The following is a 20,914-nucleotide window of genomic DNA, read 5'->3' as shown; positions in this document are numbered from 1 at the left end:
TGCTCACCTTACACACACATACATTCAAAGATTGAGCATGATTGATTTTGTGTTTCTGCTGTTGCTCAGACATCATTGCACTTGCCCCTATTTGTACATTATTTGCATAGAAATGACTGATTACGCCTGTAATGTACAGATCATGCAATGAGAGTATATGAGAGTACCAGGATCATTTTCTTGTTCTTAACATCATGCTTCTCCAAATATGTTTCTTGATCCTGGAAATGCATAACTGAACTTGTAAAAATGTACAGTATAGAAAGTTTTGCATGGCTAATCTATTATATAAATTAAAGCACTAAACCATTACTTATACAATAAATTCTTTCTCTCTCTCTTTCACATTTTTAGCACATTTTTCTGGCTATAGTAACAATTGTTAATAGGAGGGAGTATGTAATACCAACAGCTCTTTCTATTGTATAAAACAAGCTGATGGCTTTTCATAGATATTATCGTGAATGGAAATTGCCCATTGTAGCCTTTATCTAAATTTCATGAGTTAATAGCATGCAAATTTGAGATTTTGGCAAAGCCTCAGAACAGAATGATCATTTTTACCCGTGGAATAAACAAAGTGTTAAATTTTCCACATCTGCATTGTAGCAAGAGCACAAACACAAATAAATTCTGCATAACACACATTTTATTATCATTAAAGGCCTTATTAATCACTGTATACAGACTATTAGTTAGAGGTTAACTACTGAAAAAGGTAAAGCATAAGCATATTGATATTTTCACACAGTGTATCTCTCATTTATGTTATAAACTTTTATTGTCTTGTTATATAAATTTTGTTATAAATCTGTGCATATAGAAAATCTGCACACTGTGCATTGCAGTGTAGGAAGAGTAAGAATAGTGTATATGCATTTCCATACAGAGTCATTGATTAAAGGTGCAGGACGTGTTTTCTGTGTTGCTGGACAAGTGTGGTGTTGGATTTTGTACGGACACATACTTATAGATAAAGTATCTCACAAAAGCAAAAGTTTAAAAAAGTCTGAAACTGAATTTTGAGCAGCATACTAGCAATACTCTTTCTATTTCTGTCAGATAGTAACAATGAACCCACTTTATATTACCGTAGGTGTCTTTAACTATATGTACCTACAAAAAATTAATTTTAATATTCTAAAAAAAAAGCTATTTAATTAAAGTATTTGCACGAAATTACATTCTTAGTTACTCTGATGACCGAACCCCAACCCAAAATGTACTCCTAACCTAAGCAAATGCGAGTCTGGCAAGTATTTTGCAGAACAACATGTTTGTAATGATAAGAACATATCAAATGCTTAGTTTTATAATGTGAGTGCATAGTAGTTAAAGACCACTGGTATAAAGTGGGATCGTAATATTAGTATACTTGTATAGAATTATGAATTCAGCTTGAGTAGTATTAATCATGCTTAAACAATTTTCAGACCATTTAAGACTGGACTGCAATCATGGACTGCAATCTATTACATACATGGAAATAATTTAGACATTTTTTTAAACTCAACCAGTTTTTCGACTCCTAATGAAGTTTAAGAAGTCTAATGTAGAACAGATTTCAAGATTTCAAGCACTCAGATCTGTCTTTTTCAGTTAAAAGATAAAAAGAAACCCAGTTGGCACGCTTCGGTCATCATGTGATTATAAAAAAGTCGTGCTGATCAAACCATATGGTGCAATGCTGCGCTTTTGAGCCACATGGCCACACGTCTTTCAATCTCCTATGGGGATAACAACACGGAAAACTGTATGAGAAAAAACACAATATATCGGTATCAGCCAATATATGTTCATTTTTATTGTTATCGTTATTGGCCCAATAAGAAATATATAATATAAAGAAATATATAAAGAAGATAAATAATGTATTATATCCTATTATTTAATGTATTATTTCCATCTGAGACACTTCAGATGAACACTGTTCACCATGATGCGAATGGCTTGAAATATGATTTTTGAATGCTTGAAATTTGATTGGAATCACTTTGAAAAGGAAAATACAGTTCAGTGCAACATGCAGGTCTTATATCGGTGGAAAATAATATTATAATAAAAACATCATTATAAGTGTGTGATTGGGACATGATGAGACTTTTTGTACTCAGGCTCTCGAAAATTCTATACAAATTTGGATTTAGGCCAATATATTAGTCATCAGCTTTCAAATCTAAAGAATTATCGGTTATTTCTATCGGCCAAAATGTTCATATCGGTACATCCCTATAGAAAAAAAGGTAACACTTTACAATAAGGTGCATTAGTTAATATTAGTTAATGTATTAACTAACATCAACTAACAATGAGCAATACATTTGTTACATTACCTATTAATCTTTGTTAATGTTAGTTAACTAGCTGTTCATTGTTTGTTCATGTTAGTTTACAGTGCATGAACTAATGTCAACAAATATGATTTTTTAATAATGTTTTAGTAAATGTTTAAATTAATATCAACTAAGATTAATAAATGCTGTAGAAGTATTGTTCATTCTTAGTTCATGTTAATACATAATTTAATAACTAATGTTAACTAATGAAACCTTATTGTAAAGTGTTACCGAAAAAAGGTACGTCAATTCCCTTATTTTTAAAGTAAAAATAAACTAAAATGATTTCTTATTCCATAATCATTTCTTTACAACCTCCATTACGTTACCTTCCTGGCTTGGTGCAGTGCAGGTTTATCCATTGATTTGTCAGCGTTCATGTCCATACAGTGGGCGGTGCCGTCAATGAGAATGACTCTGTCATCGTCCACCATCGTGTCGTTCCAGACCACGCTTAACTCCTTCCACGGGTCAATGTTGCCTTGGTCAGAAAAACAGAATCACATCACGTAATGTTCAATCACTCTACTCTGAACAGGAAAGTTCACTGTCATTACATGCAAATGAATGAACTCGAACATGAACTCGAAGGTGAAAGGATCTGAGAATCTGCATGAAAGTCAAAGGCACTCATGCTCACCGTTGACATAGAGCACTCTTTGTGTTTGGGGCCGGTTCCCTCCATAGTACTGGTTGGTGAAGTCGATGCGGGCCGGCAGACTGTCCTGAGGGATGTTGAAGAGTCGAGAGCAGAGCTCAGTCTGAGACTCAAGGGTTGACACGTGTGAGAAGAGGCAGTGAGTGTCCTCGCATGTCTGATCTGATACATAAACCAACACAAAAGGTACAAAGTTGGATTATACATTTAGACTTAATAGATGTGATGAAAGCTAACCTCGTAAAATAATATTTAATTACCTTAAATACACTCAAGTCACGCTTTATACAATACAGATTTTCAAAGCAGCTTTACAGTGATAATAGGAAAATAATGATTCAATTATGCAAATGGATTCAATTCTGCGGTAAAGCAGCTCTAAAAAGACAACAGTAAACATTTATTATTCAGTTGAAATCAGTTTAGTGATAATGCAGTACTCATAAATGTGTGGAGATAATCAATGAGCTCAATTCGGCTATAAAGCATCTCTACACAAATCAGTGATGTCATCATCAGCTCAGTTCTCCACCAGTCAAGTCAATAATGTTGTTGAATATTAAATATCACCAACTAAGCAAGCCAGAGGCAACAGTGTCAAGAACCCAAACTCCATCATACTGTAAAATGTAATTAGTTAGTCTTACTTAAAAAAGCTAACCGATTGCCTTACAAAAACTAATTAAAATGAAATAGGAATAATATGTTGTACTAACAAATGCTTAGTTAGTATAGTTCACTAACACTTACACAAGAGTTCAAGTAACTATGAACTTGACTAAATTTACTCTTGACTTAGTATAACTGAATTACTGACTCCCATAGAATTAGAATTACTGACTCCCACAGTGCATTGCAGCATGAATAAATTAAGAAATTGCTTTTAACTGCCTATTTTTATTTAATTTTTTATTTTAGTCTTGTTTCAATAGTAGCACAACAACAAAAAAGCATATACAATTGTTAGTTACAATGAATAAATAATAAATAAAATTGAATTATTGTTGTGTTTTGCATGCTGAATCTTGAAGTCTGTGTGTCACTCAAGCATGGTCAATTGCAAGATATTATCAAAAATATAGAGAGATTAAATCAACCCAATAAAAATCACAAGGTGTTTACGACACTAGATATTGCAATACAATTTTAAAACATACATTTTCGACATGGAAAATAGACTAAATAGTTTAAATAGTTTAAATAGTTAAAGATTTAGTCAGAAGTTAGGTCATCTTTTAAAAGCAACCTATTTATCACTCCCCTTCCTTTAAAATCAAAAAAACTGATTTTTTTGTTGTATTAATAAGAAGAGAATTACAATAAATGTAGTTCCAAGTGCCCAACCAAAGATGATACTGATCACCATAGTGGCGAGTTCAAACAAAAACATGTTAGGAAAATCAACAGATTTATGATGTCAGCTTTATGTGATGTTCTCTCAAATTTTTCAGTTGCTGTGACAATTCAACATTGAACATGACTTTGAGAAATGAGTGAATGCAACTAGAGAAAGATAACTGCAGAAGTGGAGGACATGAGTGAAAGTCTATTAAGAATTTCCCCGCCTCAACCCTTTTTTTGCTTGACAAAGTGGCACTCGAAAAAATCTATTAATCTTAACTTGGGTTTTCCGAGTAAAGAAGGTATAGTATGTGAATAGTACAGATCACTAGATTTGTACAATTAAGTTTAGACATTTTGTAAAGCTAACTAAAAAGTGTTAGTTAGAACAACTGTTGGATTTTACCGTGAAGGTGACAAAAAACAGAGAAAAAACCTTTGGAGAGACCAGGCTCAGTCGATGGGCCAGTCCTCCTCTGGACTAAACACTGACCTTAAAAATATTTGCCAGCACTCAAAAATTTCATAAACGTCATTGCACTGGATAAAATGTTTGTCAAACCAAATGGCAATTATTTTAAAGATAGCACCAACACGATATTCAAGCAAATACTTTTACAAAAATGTTTGTTAGGATCTAAATGATACAAAAATAGATATAGTGTTCAAGATAAAGACCAAAAGTATTGTGATACTTATTGGATGTCAAGCATTAGTAAAATGTCCACACAGTCAATATTATGAACTACACCAATCGTTACTCCACATGTGTGAACTTGAGGGAACTGACTTCATGCCTCATAAAAATTGCTAAACATTTATAGGCTATATTAAAATCGCGTTGACACCAGTTTGTTAAAAAGAAAATATCTTTGATATGTTGTTCTCTAATGCGATGAGTTTCAGAGAACGATCAAAAAGAGTAGAGTTGATGTAATACTCACAGAAGCCGAACTCAGTGCAGGTCTGGTAGAACCACTGTCTGTAACTGGACGAAGCTTTAGTGTTACTGAGTTCAAGCACAAGCTTCTCATGAGAGACATCCAGACACGGGACATTCTCTCTGGCACGGTACATCTGAAGACATCGCAAAAATACCTTCATGAGAAGACTTACACCTGAGCCTGTGTTGATGTTATCATTTAAATACTATTTTAATTTGGCAAAATGTATTTTATAGTAAGAGGAAACTGTACAGTATTGTGTAGAGTTGTGTTTCAAATGTAAGACATTTAAAAGAATCGGACAACATGTTTCAGTCAGTGATGCCCTCAGTTGGTTAGAAATTATATTGTTTTTCATTTTAGTTGCACAACATCTGTGCAAAATTAGATTAATAGCCTTCTAGTGAATACAGTTTACAGCCTATAAAAAATTGAGGGGAAAAATTCATGTGAAATTGAAAGCAGTATTTGTGCTAAATTATTTTCAAATGGTCTTGAAACATTATTACATTCTTTGAGTAAATATCTTAACTTTTTATTTATTTATCACACTAGAAATGGATGGTAAAGTTGAACACGTGGCATTGCTGGGTATACAGTATTTCACACAGAATAGTTTACTGTAAGTCATATGCTAGTATGCTATTCTGAATTGAAGTGTCCACATAATAATTCTTTGTAAATTTATAAAATCACTAAATAAAATCACTAATTTTGAGCTCAAGATGTGTGTGTGTGTGTGTGTGTGTGTGTGTGTGTGTGTGTGTGTGTGTGTGTGTGTGTGTGTGTGTGTGTGTGTGTGTGTGTGTGTGTGTGTGTGTCAAACATTTGGAATAATATGATTTTGTTTTTGAAAGAAGTCTCTTAAAAGCAACAAGGCTGCAATTATTTTATTAAAAATACAGTAATATTGTGAAATCTTAGTATTTACAATTTAAAAGTATCCTAAAAATGTGATAGTTTACACACACACACACACACGCACGCACGCACGCACGCACGCACGCACGCACACACACACACACACATATACAGTATATATATATATCAATGAAATAATTTAAATTTACATTTAGAATTTCTAATCTAAGCAACACAGCAATAATGTTATGAAATTGAAACAAAATTGACTTATCTTATCTGTGGTAATGAATATTGTTATACCACAAAAAACGTTAAATGCATCTAAACGCTTACATTTTATTTCATCTTCTTTATTTCTTTATAAAGTAAAGTTACACACAATTCCACTTTTTATTTGAACCAATTTTTTGGATGCCACATTAAATGAGATGAAAAATGAGATTACCGCCACTATTTTGACCAGACGATCATACGCCTCACAGGCCTCACTCTCATTGGTCATGATGTCACACAGCTCTGCGATGCTGAAGGCAACCCCCTCCTCGTTGTACTGGACGGTTCCCATGAAGACATCGGCCAAACTCTGCAACAGCTCCGTTTTATCCTCCGGTTTCAGAGGGGTTTCACAACAGCCGAAGTCTTTTCCCACCTCGGTCTCGTTCCCCATGAGCAGCGCAGCCTCCACTGCTGCAAACACTCCCTTCACTTCTGCTACACACTGAGTCAGGACACACACACACACTCAGATACACACAGAGAAATTCACAGCAACCCTAAATGTGCTCTTACCTTTTTAGAGCCACCCACTGCCTCATTCATAAGACTATTAGCAACCACCTGCAAAATAAAGGTTTTAATGCCAAACCACACAAGTTATGCAATAACTACGGAGAGTGTTGTGCTCTAGCTCAGAGTTTCCCAAATTGGTGTTGGGAGTCTCCTATGCAGCGAGTTTAACCCTAATTTGGAAGTTTGTTTGAAAGTAATAGTTTTTTTTTCTAATATTTTTATTATTATTATTATTCAATTATAGCAGTATTTAATGACATTTTTGAAGGCAGATTAGTGTCATCATTAGGAGTAAAAACACACATTTGAGGTCATGCTGTAACCACTAGATGCCTGTATAACTCTATTTAAAGAGGCGTGTAAATTCTCTAGTTGTTTTTAAACATAATTACTTACTTTTATTAGGTTGTGGATTTGAAAATACGTTTAGACAATCTCAAAGTCTATTTTTTGTGAAGGTTTAGATATTTTTTTGTTTGAGTCACTTTTGTATAACGCAAAAACTGACTCTTCAAATAAACATTTGACTGGTCATTACAGTTCTGAACTGAAGTTTCCGTACCATTCTGAAGATGCTACGATTTTAAAAATTTTAAAACATAATTTTTTCCGGTCAAGAGTGACCGAAGAGCACCATATAATTGGGGAAAACAATGCATATCAGGTTCTTTTATTCACACGTTTTCCAACATTTCTGTGGATAGAAGTTTATAGAATTCCACCAGTTTCCTGCCAAAATAAACGCTTGAAGATTTGAATGTTTGAAAGTGAAGAATATAAAACATAAATATTAGTATTGGACTTGACATGTAAAATAAAATAATTATTAGGCCTATAATTATCAAATGTTAATTCTTTTTTAATTTACAGGACAATTGTACAGAACTACATTTACATTTATTCATTTTTAGCTGACGCTTTATCCAAAGCGACTAACAACAACAAGAACTAAAACAATAATAACATTAATAATAACAATAGGCACTTGACCAGAATGAAACTCACCCTATTATAAGAGCTGAAGTCCAGCTGAGCTTGAACTGGGGCTGAGGATGCCACTGCTCCATAGATAAGATGAGGAAACTACAGGAAAAACACATTTTGGAGTTCCACTGAATGGAAAAGAGCAGCATAGGGATTTTTGTACATTTCTTCAGTTACAAAAAAACAAAAGACAATGATGACAGAATTCAGAAACACTTTACAATAAGGTTTCATTTGTTAATAGTTAATACAAATCTCAACATGAGCAATGAAATGACTACTAATTACTACTACGAAACTACTAAAGTTCATTTATTCATCATGTTAATGTCAACATTTACTAATTATTATTACTAATTATTATAAATATATACATGCATGTGTGTGTTTATATATAAAAAATGATTATACACAGTACACACAAATATATTTAGTGTAAACACAAACTTTTATTTTGGATGCGATTAATCGTGATTAATCGTTGCCCAGAACTAATTATAATCTTTAATATTATTTTATGGCCTTGAGCTTACATGAACAAACAGTAAACACTTGTATTTTTCTTAACGTTAACAATGATTAATCAATACTACTCAGGGCATCATTGTTATAGTCAAGTCAAGTCATTTTATTTGTATAGCACATTTAACCGAACAACAGTTGACCCAAAGTGCTTCACAAGTTAAAACAGGAAAGGCAGAAACAATATGCCTTAACAAATTCATAATAATGAGTACAGGACTCCTTAAATACACTTAAATAAATGAATAAAGCTATAGAATATAACATCCAAAAAAAAAAAAAATTTATTAAAAGCAAGAGAGTAAAAGTGTGTTTTCAGATTTGTCTTGAAACTGACAATTGTATTACAGGACTTAAGGTTATTACCTAATGATAACTAATGGGTGTTAACCAGATTTTGATTTTTTGGTTAACTAGCCCTTTAAGGTGCAGGTGATAGACCTTGGAGGAGATTTGATCCCCTAAAATGTATTCGAATTAAAGATTAAAAACTAATTAAAAACTTCGGTTCCACTTAATGATGTCTTTGTACTAACATTTAAATTATTAATTTGATACAGTGCACTGCGTGTAATTACAGCTGTAATTAATCTCTGTAATCACATCTGTAATTACACTGTTGACTAGGGGTGTAACGATACCCTCATGTCACGATTCGATACATATCACGATACCAAACTCACAATTTGATATTATTGCGATACTCCAAGACATATGATAAAAGGGTAACAAAAAATTAACTGTTGATTAAAACGCTAAATTTGTGGGCCTCGAGTCAGTTCACTAGTGAGTTAGCGTAGTGTGATTGCGTAGAACTACGTCACACGTAGGCTCACTATTTGCCGTCGCTGGTCATGTGTGTGATGCGTGTGACGTACAACACAGAAGCTTACGCTGTTACACTAGTGAACTGACTCGAGGCCCAGAGAGAAGGAAATGAATAGTTGAAATAAAGTCATTATTTTTGTTTGTTTTTGCACACAAAAAGTATTCTCGTCGCTTGATAAACTTAAGATTGAGCCACTGTATTTTAACGATGTCTTTAATAACTTTTCGAGGCCGGCAAGTTCAATCCCTGAAGAAGCCTATGGAGGAGTGATCCAGCTCTCAGATTTAATCAAAAATATCTTAATTCGTGTTTTGAAGATGAACGAAGGTCTTACCGGGTTGGAATAACATGAGGGTGAGTAAATACTGACAGAATTTTTGGGTGAACTATCCCTTTAAAGACACTGGACCAATACTTTCAGAGAATTTTTGAACTTGTTTGTGAACAAACCTTTCCTCTCAGCCAAGCCGAGAGAGCTCCAGCGTAGGAGCCTCCGAAGCTGATCCAGGTGTTGGCGCGCGAGAGGCCGAAGCGCCGGCTGATGTAGAGCCGGAACACAGCCAAGTCCGACAAGCTGAGACAGGGAGAGGAAACAACATGCATCAGAACTGTCCCTGCCATCACCACTGTGGCGTGTGAAAGCTCAGTCATCATTACGCCTGCTGGCTGGAGAGATGTGTCAGTGTCTCCGTCTCCAGTCCATCAGGGTTCAGGCTCTGCCCGTAGAAGCGGTGCTCCAGCGCCACCAGCAGCGCCCCGTGCGTCTCCGCCATCAACACATGGTGCCCTGACCCATGGAGGAGATCACATCTGCGTTAGCATACTCAAAATTACAGAATCTATTCAAATTTAACTTCAACTTTAACTTTACTTCAACTTCGAATTGGATTCAACTTTAGAAAACTGTGCCTTCATTAATGAATAACTACACAGGAACAAATGAGTAACACAATATTAACACTCTAGTAACTACTAACTAAAAAGAAACGGAAACGCTTCATTTTACAGTACAGTACTTACAGTGTACTTACCTAGAAAGTACTGGGTAATATAAGGTAACTACATGGGTTAAGGGTAGGTTTAGGGGTAGATTCAGGGTTATTACCTAGTTATTACCCAGTTATTACTCAGTTATTGTAATTACTATAATAAGTACATAGTATGTACATGGGAAACAAGACTATGAAATGAAGCGTTACCAAAGAAACTTGGATTAACGAATTAGTAAGTAATAGCGCTCAAAATTAAAATTAGCTCAAAATTAACAGCTCAACAACTCAAAATTTAAATTTTAAGTTCTAAGTTAAATTCTTTTAAATTAAAGAATCAATTCGAATTTAACTTCAACTTTAACTTTACTTCAACTTCGAATTGGATTCAACTTCAGAAAACTGTGCATTCATTAACGCATAACTACACAGGAACGAATGATTAACACACTATTAACACTCTAGTAACTACTATTAACTAAAAAGAAACTCGGATTAACAAATTAGTAAGTAATAGCACTTAAAATTAAAATTAGCTCAAAATTAACAGCTCAACAACTCAAAATTAAAATTCTAAAAAATAAAGAATCTATTTGAATTTAACTGCAACTTTAAATTAACTTCAATTTCGAAATTGAATTCAACTTTAGAAAAATGTTCCTTCATTAATGCATAACTACACAGGCAAAAAATGAGTAACACACTATTAACACAATTAACTACTAACAAGAAACTGTTGAATGTGTTAGTTCACCATTAGCTAATCAGTAACTACTACTTTTCATACCTCAGTGAAGACTACTAAGAACTACTATATACAGGTTCATTATTAATATTAATAATGCATAATATAAGGTAATGGTAACCCACTTGTAATAACTTGTAATAACAAGTGTTACTACATCCTTCTAGAGGAACTGCTAATAATTTGGATCAGTATTATAAAGTGAAAAAAATGATAACTCCCTAATATTGACTGAAGTCATTGTAAACTTTTGAGGTTTTCGTGAGATTTTGGATAGTAACGACTCAAGTGTTACTAAATCTTTCTAAAGGAACTACTAATTATTTAGATCAGTATTTTAAAGTGAAGATCACGAGAACACGCTAGTACACTGGACTAGTGCACTAGTGATGACTAAAGTGTTCCCAAATTCATCGGAAGGAATTACAATTCAAAATCTCACAAAAATCTCAAAAGTTTACAATGACTTCAGTCAATATTTGGGAGTTATCATGTTTTTCACTTTATAATACTGATCCAAGTAATTAGTAGTTCGTTTAGAAGGATGTAGTAACACTTACTAGAGGGTTACTGTTACCTTTTATTATAAATTATGCATTATTCATGTCAATTTTTAACCTGTACTAGTTTTCTGGGAGGAATGAAAAAAAAAAACAGGAGTTACTGATTAGCTAATAGGGAACAAGCACATAGACTGAGCATTATTAGGCTACTTACTAATTTCTTGTTAGTTAATAGTAGTTACTAGAATGTTAATAGTGTGTTACTTATTTGTTCCTGTTATTCATTAATGAAGGCACAGTTTTCTGAACTGTTACCATCAATTCTTTGTCCCCGTTCTCCAGCTGGTCCATATACGCACAACCTTTGCTTCATGAACACTCAGTTCGGGAAATATCTTTTTTTTTTAATTATTATTATTCTTTGTGATGTTCTTCTTTATTTGCATGCCATTGCTTTGGATAAATGTAAATGCATTTTTTGAGGCAAACAGTCATGCCATGTGACTGATGATCCTATATTGTAAGACTTTGCAGCAGAAAGAATAATGATATTAAGAGCCCTCACGAAAGTTATAAAAAATATGTTGTGTAGTAAATGACAGATATTGCTTTTTCTCCGAGTTTAACTCGTTTTGAACCGGCAACATGTGGCGCCACCCAGTGGACATCAGACCTACAGCAGTACTGAGATGTAGGAGGAAGTGACGGGTTTTCAAAACTTATCTATAACAGAGAATGTCTCTATAATCCCGTTTTTCTCAGGAGATCAGGTTGAATGTAGCAGAATGACTTGAAGCCCCAAAAAAGGGGTCCTAACCGAACAATACACTGAATTTGGAGAGGGGTCCCTCTCCTCCGATGTAGAGGAAGACGGGTCCGTCTGAACGCTGCCAGTACACGTCGTTCACAAAGAATTTCTGTGCAGAAAAAATATTATGAAAAAATGATAACAAAATAATTAACATGATTAATTAATTCGTTTTAATATAGGCCTAATTTTACAATAACTTAAATTATTATTTATTTATTTCACATAATTTTGAATATAGGAATTAAAACGACCCGGTAACACTTTATAATAAGTATACAGTAATAACGTATTTACAAATCAAATAAGCTGTAAAAACATAAAAATCATTATTTTACTCTTTACATTGAGCCAATTAAACAATAATAATTGTGTTAATGACAATAAATGAAGAGCTCACTATTTTTATATAGCATAATATATATATATATATATATATATATATATATATATATATATATATATATACACACACTACAATATACTGTAAAAACTGTTAATTAACTATAAACTAATACTTACAAATGATTTTTAAGTACTTTAGGGTACTGTAGGCTATATTTATTATAAAGTGTTTCCCATTTCTTGTTGTTGAGTCTGATCACATGATTTAAAGCAGGATGAGTGTGAGTTTTTTTTTCATTTGTACATCATTTGTACCTGTGGGAAGGTTTTGTCATTTTTCCTGTCAAAGTGGTTCAGAGGTTGGTGAATTGTGCCTTTTTTGGGAATGGCAGTGGAAGTGTGTTTTATTCGGGCCTGTTGGGTTTTATGCACGTGGTCCTTCATTCGCCATAGAATTTGACCTAGAAAAAAAAAACCATAACAAACATTTTTTATGTTTGTAAAAGAAGTCTCTTCTGCTCACCAAATCTGCATTTATTTATTTATTTGATCAAAAATACAGAAAAAACTGTCATAATTGTGAAATATCATTACAACTTCTATTTTAAAATGTAAATTATTATTTGTGTTCAAAGCTGAATTTTCCGCATCTTTTAGAAATTCTAATATGCTGATTTGCTGCTCAAGCAACATTTATTTTCATTATCAGTGTGCAAATATGCCTGAAAAACATTGATATTTATCATTGTTCAACCTTTAACATTCATATTATTTCAAGCCCATCAAATGACACTAGCAAATGTTGTAATTTTAAAGCTTTGGTGTATATTTACACAAGTCACACACACACAATACTTGAAAGAATATTAATAACCCAGTGACATTTCTGTCTCGTAACATGCTTTGTGTTGTTATATATTCTAAACATATTTGTTGTAGGATTCTTTGAATAAAAGTTCAAAAGAACAGCATTTATCTGAAATAGAAAGCTTTTGTTACATTAAACACTACTGTTCATAAGTTTTGGGTCAGTAAGAATTGTTTTTTCAATACTTTCAATCAATACTTTTATTCAGCAAGGATAAATTAAATTGATCAAAAGTTACGATAAAGACATTTTAAAATGTTATAAAAGTTCAAAGTTCAAATAAATAAAATAGAACTTTCTATTCATCATAGAATCCTGAAAAAAATTGTACACAACTGATTTCAAGATTCATAATAATAATAATGAATGTCTTTTTAACATTAAAATCATCATATTATACTGATTTCTGAAGGATCATGTGACACTGAAGACTAGAGTAATGATGAAAATTCAGCTTTGATCACAGGAATAAATTAAATTTTAAAATAAATTCACATATAAAACTGTGAGCAGAAGAGACTTCTTATAAAAACAACAAAAATCTTACGATCCCAAACTTTTGTGTGAAAACATACTGATAAAGACTGTAAGAGAAAGTTAAATCATGTGATCCCATTCCCTTAAACATGTCAGAAAGATGGGAAATGCCAAAGCATAACGGGTTGAATAATAAGTGACAGACAAATCATACATGCTTTAAAATGCAAAAAACATTTTAGAAGTAAAAGCATTTGAATTTCAATACAAAGCAAAATTCCATATAACCCACTGTAATGATGAAGATATTCAGATCCAAAACTTTATATAGTTTCACATACCAAACAAGACAAACATTGCAAAAGTAAATACCGTAAATATATAAAAACATTTTTTTTATTATATCAATAGCAAGTCATGGAGCTGTTAATAATGTCCAGAGAATGACATTTATTCTTGATATCTAATACAAGAATAAGAGAAACAGATAATTCTGGCATTTACCCACTGAAATAACTCAAACGTGTAACTTGGCTTTTATATATTATTTTCATTGGGTTAAAGGATGTAGAAGTGTGAGTGCAGAATCAGTCTTACCGGAGTAAACCAGGTGCAGTAGCAGAACCACAGTAACCCAACTCAGCACAGACATCCTTGTGCCACTTATCACACAGATCCCTCTGGTTTAGCTGTGATGGTTTCCAGTGTATTATACTTTTATAGAGTCAGTAATGCGATACAGTTCCCAGTGTGTACAGTGTGATATAATGAACACCTGAAAGCTGGACGCGGAGATCCGCACATGATATCCACGCTGCCATGATGTTCATATTACAAAACCAAACTAGTTTCTCTTCACAAATAGTCCATACTGACCTATACACTCATTTTAGCATTATTTTTATTTCATTTTAGGTACCTGTACACATTAAGATTTTAGTGTGCATTCAGCACTGAACAGCATTGTTTTGGTTGGTTATCTGACATCTGTGAGCCAGACTTTAAGGCACCCATAGAAAACATTAAATCAGACTTTCATTTTAATTAAGCAGTCCTAGAAAGACTCAACACCAAACCCATAGAGTTCAGTGAAGGTGAAGACGGACTCGACACACACACACACACACACACACACACACGTGATCCAGCTCGACTCGGGTGTGTAGACTCTCAGAGCTTGGAGAAAATGATTTCTTTGAGGCTTTTCTTCTCCATCTGTGCCTGTGCTGACTTCATTAAATCTTGGGTTTGGAGCATGCTCATATTCCAGGTGCTCTACACAAACAAACAAACAACAGGAAACAGTTTAGTTTAGTTTATTAGTTTATAATGACGTGGACAGTCCCTTTTAAAAAAAAGAGCAGCTTTAGCCTATACGGCTAATTTCCAGCTGTAGTCCCTGGCCAGTTGTCAATAGGCATACATCAAATAAAATACATCACAATTATATTTACAACAGGGCTAAGCAACAGAAAACAGACATACTAAGCATGTGGCACACAATTGAGACAAACGCAAACAAACATGCGCAGATTGCAAGGTAAAATAAATAAATAAATAAAAACAGTTCATGCAATAAAACAATACAAATCGACACAAAGAATAATCACACAAAGGCCACACTGAAGCACATGCAAGACATAACATTGAGGCAGGCAGCAGAAATCAGGTGGCAGAAGCATTACCATGTCACATCAAATACACATGTATGTCTTTGATTAAAGTGGGCAGTGAGTTCCAATTTTGTATTCCTGTAATAGAAAATGATAATTGACCAAATGTGCATTTCCTAAATGGAAAAGGTCACCTCGTGTGGTGCTTCTAGTAATCTGACTACTATTATTACGTCGGATTATGAATGAATTAAAATTTCTTTGGTTTACTGTTGTGCATTTTACATCAATCAAGTATAAATAAGGATAATCCTCCCTTTTTGTCATAATAAGCCTACTGCATTTTAGATTATGGGAGGCACTTTGGGAAATCCACTCAAATTACTGCTCTCCCGGTTTAATTTACAATATATCCCATTAATAATTCAATGGCATGCACTAAGAATCTCGTTTACCTCGTCTTTTTCCAGGTTTTTTTCACACGGATGCTTTAAAATGTAATTGTCTCCCCTTTTCACTTCTTTAAACAGTGTTTATTGGACTGTTTCAAAAGCAGGTAAATACTATATTTTTCTCACCCTTGAACCGTTGAACAGACAATAAATAATGTCATCTCATTGCACCTAGTTTTTGAACTATGAAAACGATTATTATTGCGTTCATAAAGCGAACCTCTCTTCTCCCATTATTCCCTCAATGCATCATGGGGCGTAGGAAAATGGTGAATACATGGCATTCAAAAGCTAAAGTCTGATCCAGCAAAAATGACTTCTATTAGGGGAGACAAAAGAGTGTTTGAACATGGGAAGACATTGTTAAAAAACACCCTAGAAATGGCTGTCCACGAGACATAATATTACTTGGACCCATAAAAAAATTATAAAAAATATAATTGAAAAAAAAAAGGGAGTTGTATGAGTGATTAACATACATTTATTCTATTTTTGGTCTACGTTTAATGTATATGTTCTAAAATTTTATTTGCTATTTTCAATTAAAATATTTTTAATTAAATGGGCTTGGTGATGTTGGATAGCATATTTATTTGGATTAAAGTATGTATAATAAACACTAAATTAAAGACAACATTTTAAGGGATATTTACTTTGATTTAAAGGGGCAATTGGCAACTCTAGCTATTTCTTCGCTGATTTTCACGCTGATTTTCATTGTCGCATGTTTTCTCAACGAGCTCCCCCTACAGATGTGAGGCGTATATTTCACAACAATGTCGTAAAAAAAACTCACTTGCGGCCCCTCCTCCCCCTTTCTACCGCTGCTCATGTGCATTTGTTATAATCGGAGCCGGCCATCTTTATCGTGTGGACTGGAGCTGTGTCTACCGAGGTGGGTAATACATCATACACATTGAAGCCGGCGTGTGTGTTTATGTCGAATTGCCGTAAAGCAGTTTGTGTTTCTCGCTCGTTCTCGCTTCTCACGGGACTTCCTATTTCCAACTTAACGGGACGTTAATCCTCATGTTGCAAGGTTAGTTTTCCGCCTGGGAACGTTGGGGGGAGCAGGGAAAGTCACCATTCTCACCAGAACAGGTTATTAAACCATCCAAATTTTTTCTAAACGGTTTTATTAAGTTGAAATAGTTGCCGAATGCCCATTTAATTTGCTTTTTTAATTAGTTTACAATCCACTGCGATAATGGCCAGGTTGCAACAACAGCAATATTTCTAAATTATGCTCATTTATTTATTCTAGGAGATGTGTAACAGAAATTGTAGCATAAAATGAGAATATTAAAGCAGAATTTGAAACGTTTTATTTATTTTTAAGAAAGGTGTGCTACAAAATTCCCTGATCTCCCCATCACAACAAGACAGACACAAAATAGACACATAATGATTAATCAGGGATTAATCCCAAATTAACTGTTTACTTGGAGGGGATGAGGTTCAGTACGTCTCAATTCAAACAGTTTTTTTTGTTCCTCTGTATCTTCAGGAAATCCACGCACACTTGCCTCTCATTGCTTCCGTGCTGATGTTATTTTGATTCTCATACACAATCTGGATCTGTTTTTCTGTATTTTGCCTTATTATTATTAATATTACATTATTATGTCACTTTGTGATTTTATATACACTTGTGTGTCTGGATGTTTGACTGATGTGAGTTGTGATCTCACCATGTAGTCCAGGGAATCTGCAACACTGTGGTCTCTGGAGTAAATGAGGTTGATTTTGGTTCCCTGCACTGCTACAGGACTTTTGCTGGCGATCTCTCCTGCCATCTCCAGAGCTCCGGCCATCATAGCCTCTTTATCTGGGAACACATGACTGTGGGCAACAAGAGAACAAACGCACACATACACTATTAGATTTTTCATGTAAATATAAACTCACCGGCCACTTTATTAGGTTCAACTTGCCATTCAGACCATTTTGCCTTCAGAAGTGCCTTAATTACTCGTGGCAGAGATTCAACAAGGTGCTGGAAACATTCAACTGAGATTTCGTTCCATATTGAGATGATAGAATCACACAGTTGCAGCAGATTTGTCGTCTGCACATCCATGATGTGAGTCTGCTGTTCCAGCACATCCTAAAAGCTGCTCTATTGGATTGAGATCTGGTGACTGTGGAGGCCGTTTGAGTTTAGTGACTTACTGTCATGTTCAAGAAACCAGTTTGAGATGATCTGATCTTTGTGACCCCCTGTTATTCTGTTGGAAGAGGCTATCAGAAGATGATACACTGTGGTCATATTTGATGGACAGTGTTGGGGGTAACTCATTACGTAACTCAAGTAACTTGAATTACGTAGTTACGAGTCAGATTCTGAGGCGTTGTGTGTGAAAATGATGGTTATTGTAGCTCTAGACTAAGCCTCAATCTCAGCTCACCCCTTGCCGCTACCCCTTGAGATTTCGAGTGTACCCCTTGGTCCTTAAAACAGAGTTACAAGGGCCAAAGGGGTTGTAATAGTCCCCCCACGAAATGGAACAACCCTTCATGAACCCGATACGTCATCATTCGTTTTTACAGGATTTCTCCATGACAACGACTGACAATGAGCGCCGTTGCTCTTAACTTTGAGGAAACATGATGATTATAACGTTCCTTCCTCAAAATGTATGTCTTTGCTGTTTCGGAAAGGTTTCTAAATTTAAATGACTATATTATTATTATAAGAGTAAATAAAGTATATGGTGGTGTCATCTGGGGCCAAATTTAAATGTTTAACCGTTTGCGAAGCCATCTTGCCGGTGATTCGCGATGCATTCTGGGAGCTTTCTCGTAGCCCTCCGTTCGGAGTGTGCCTCTGAAAAATCTCCATTTCGAGGGCTATGTAGACATACCCCTTCGCCCTACCCCTCTATCACAACAAGAATCGGGACACCCTACCCCTAGACGTGAAAACCCCAAAACGGAGGGGTAGAGCCAAGGGGTGAATTGGGAAATGTGAGAGTGCATTAACTCATCTCACTTGCACACAAAAAAGATTCAATATTCCTAAAAAAAATGAATAAAATCAGTGAAATGCAGAATCAGAATACTATGCAAACCTCCAATAACTTAATATGTTAAATAAAACATACGTTTTTTATGCATTTAATCTCACTTTAATGACCAATGTACTTGCTTCTGACCTTCGATGATTCAGTTAAACCATAAGCAAAAATGACTATAGATTTTTTGGTTTTTAATTAACACAATAATTTTAATTTTTAATTTTAATTTTAAAGTAAGGCCCACTTTTTTCTCCTGCAAAAAAAATTCTTCCTTTATCCAGAATGCGTGAACCTGCGTGAATTTGCATTTCCTTCAGTCTAAGGGGTATTATTTCACTTTTGGTGGGAAAGGGTCTTTACATTTGCCCAAAAATATTACTTTTTTGTTATAAAAAAACAAGCCCAGCCCAGGTGAAAAAAAGTAACGTAACGCATTACTTTTCTTAAAAAGTAACTAATTAAAGGAATTAGTTACTTTTTAAGGTAGTAACGCAATATTGTAATGCATTACTTTTCAAAGTAACTTTCCCCAACACTGGTGATGGAGATGGTCAGCAATAATACTCAGGTAGACTGTTGCGTTTAAACTATGCTCAATTGGTACAAAGTGTGCAAATAAAATATCCTCTACACACCATTACAGCACCAGCCTGAACCGCTGAAACACAGCAGGACGGATCCATGCTTTCATGCTGTTTACACCAAATTCTGACCTGACCATCTGAATGTCGGCAGCAGAAATCCAGACTCATCAGACCAGGCAACATTTTTCCAATCTTCTATAGTCCAGTTTTGGTGAGACTGTGTGAATTGTAGCCTTAGTTTGCTGTTTTTATCTGACAGGAGATATCAGATATCGGTGTCACCTTGTGTCTTCTGCTGCTGTAGCTCTTCTGCTTCAAGGGTTGAAGTGTTGAGTGTTCAGAGATGCTCTTCTGCTTCAAGGTTTGATGTGTTGTGTGTTCAGAGATGCTCTTCTGCTTCAAGGGTTGAAGTGTTGAGTGTTCAGAGATGCTCTTCTGCTTCAAGGTTTGATGTGTTGTGTGTTCAGAGATGCTCTTCTGCTTCAAGGTTTGATGTGTTGAGTGTTCAGAGATGGTCTTCTGCTTCAAGGTTTGATGTGTTGAGTGTTCAGATGCTCTTCTGCTTCAAGGTTTGATGTGTTGTGTGTTCAGAGATGCTCTTCTGCTTCAAGGTTTGATGTGTTGTGTGTTCAGATGCTCTTCTGCTTCAAGGTTTGATGTGTTGTGTGTTCAGATGCTCTTCTGCTTCAAGGTTTGGTGTGTTGTGTGTTCAGATATGCTCTTCTGCTTCAAGGTTTGATGTGTTGAGTGTTCAGAGATGCTCTTTTGCTTCAAGGTTTGACGTGTTGTGTGTTCAGAGATGCTCTTCTGCTTCAAGGTTTGACGTGTTGAGTGTTCAGAGATGCTCTTCTGCTTCAAGGTTTGATGTGTTGAGTGTTCAGAGATGCTCCCCTGCTTCAAGGTTTGACGTGTTGTGTGTTCAAATATGTTCTTCTGCTTCAAGGTTCAATGTGTTGAGTGTTCAGAGATGCTCATCTGCTTCAAGGTTTGATGTGTTGAGTGTTCAGAGTGGCTCTTTTGCTTCAAGGTTTGATGTGTTGAGTGTTCAGAGATGCATTGAGTGTTCAGAGATGCTCTTCTGCTTCAAGGTTTGATGTGTTGTGTGTTCAGAGATGCTCTTCTGCTTCAAGGTTTGATGTGTTGAGTGTTCAGAGATGCTCTTCTACTTCAAGGTTTGATGTGTTGAGTGTTCAGAGATGCTCTCCTGCTTCAAGGTTTGACGTGTTGAGTGTTCAGACGACAGATC

At 34.8% G+C, this 20,914-nt stretch overlaps 2 protein-coding genes across 4 annotated transcripts in view; both read right to left on the bottom strand.

Moving 5' to 3' along the window:
• Positions 1–631: 631 nt before the first annotated feature.
• prss16 (serine protease 16) lies at positions 632–15,172 on the bottom strand. 2 transcript variants are annotated; one of them, XM_077207606.1, is made up of 12 exons: positions 14,600–15,172; positions 12,973–13,118; positions 12,322–12,421; positions 9,925–10,054; positions 9,718–9,841; positions 7,938–8,015; positions 6,933–6,980; positions 6,589–6,861; positions 5,280–5,412; positions 2,977–3,156; positions 2,666–2,817; positions 632–1,727 (listed from the first exon to the last, which is right to left on the bottom strand). In XM_077207606.1, the coding sequence occupies exons 1-12, from the start codon at positions 14,652–14,654 to the stop codon at positions 1,668–1,670; spliced, it is 1,479 nt and encodes a 492-aa protein (XP_077063721.1). In that variant the 5' UTR covers positions 14,655–15,172; the 3' UTR covers positions 632–1,667. The 2 variants fall into 2 exon arrangements, with proteins under 2 accessions (XP_077063721.1, XP_077063722.1); XM_077207607.1 differs by having other exon boundaries at positions 11,820–12,421; positions 14,600–14,695.
• The window catches only part of ech1 (enoyl CoA hydratase 1, peroxisomal), a 20,517-nt gene continuing 13,301 nt past the window's right edge, over positions 13,699–20,914 (bottom strand). For both annotated transcript variants that reach the window (XM_077207609.1, XM_077207610.1), the window contains 2 exons: positions 17,759–17,909; positions 13,699–15,277 (listed from right to left, as the gene is read on the bottom strand). In XM_077207609.1, the coding sequence (XP_077063724.1) occupies positions 15,173–15,277; positions 17,759–17,909 (256 nt within the window). In that variant the 3' untranslated portion in view covers positions 13,699–15,172. The remainder of the gene's footprint in view (positions 15,278–17,758; positions 17,910–20,914) is intronic.

The sequence above is a fragment of the Siphateles boraxobius genome, unplaced genomic scaffold, assembly GCF_051911475.1.
Source record: "Siphateles boraxobius isolate OS27281-9 unplaced genomic scaffold, OSU_SipBor_1 6, whole genome shotgun sequence".
NCBI lineage: Eukaryota > Metazoa > Chordata > Actinopteri > Cypriniformes > Leuciscidae > Siphateles > Siphateles boraxobius.
Note: the sequence above shows the minus strand (reverse complement) of the source record. Positions and strands in the feature narration are given on the sequence as shown.

What these genes read in the sequence shown, in the direction of transcription:
- prss16 (XM_077207606.1), bottom strand. Translation starts at nt 14,654, where the DNA reads ATGTCTGTGCTGAGTTGGGTTACTGTGGTTCTGCTACTGCACCTGGTT. An exon ending in ATGACAAAACCTTCCCACAG is followed by an intron (nt 12,422 to 12,972) that starts GTACAAATGATG and finishes TTTTCTGCACAG; the next exon opens with AAATTCTTTGTGAACGACGT. An exon ending in CTGCACTGAGTTCGGCTTCT is followed by an intron (nt 3,157 to 5,279) that starts GTGAGTATTACA and finishes TTTATGTATCAG; the next exon opens with ATCAGACATGCGAGGACACT.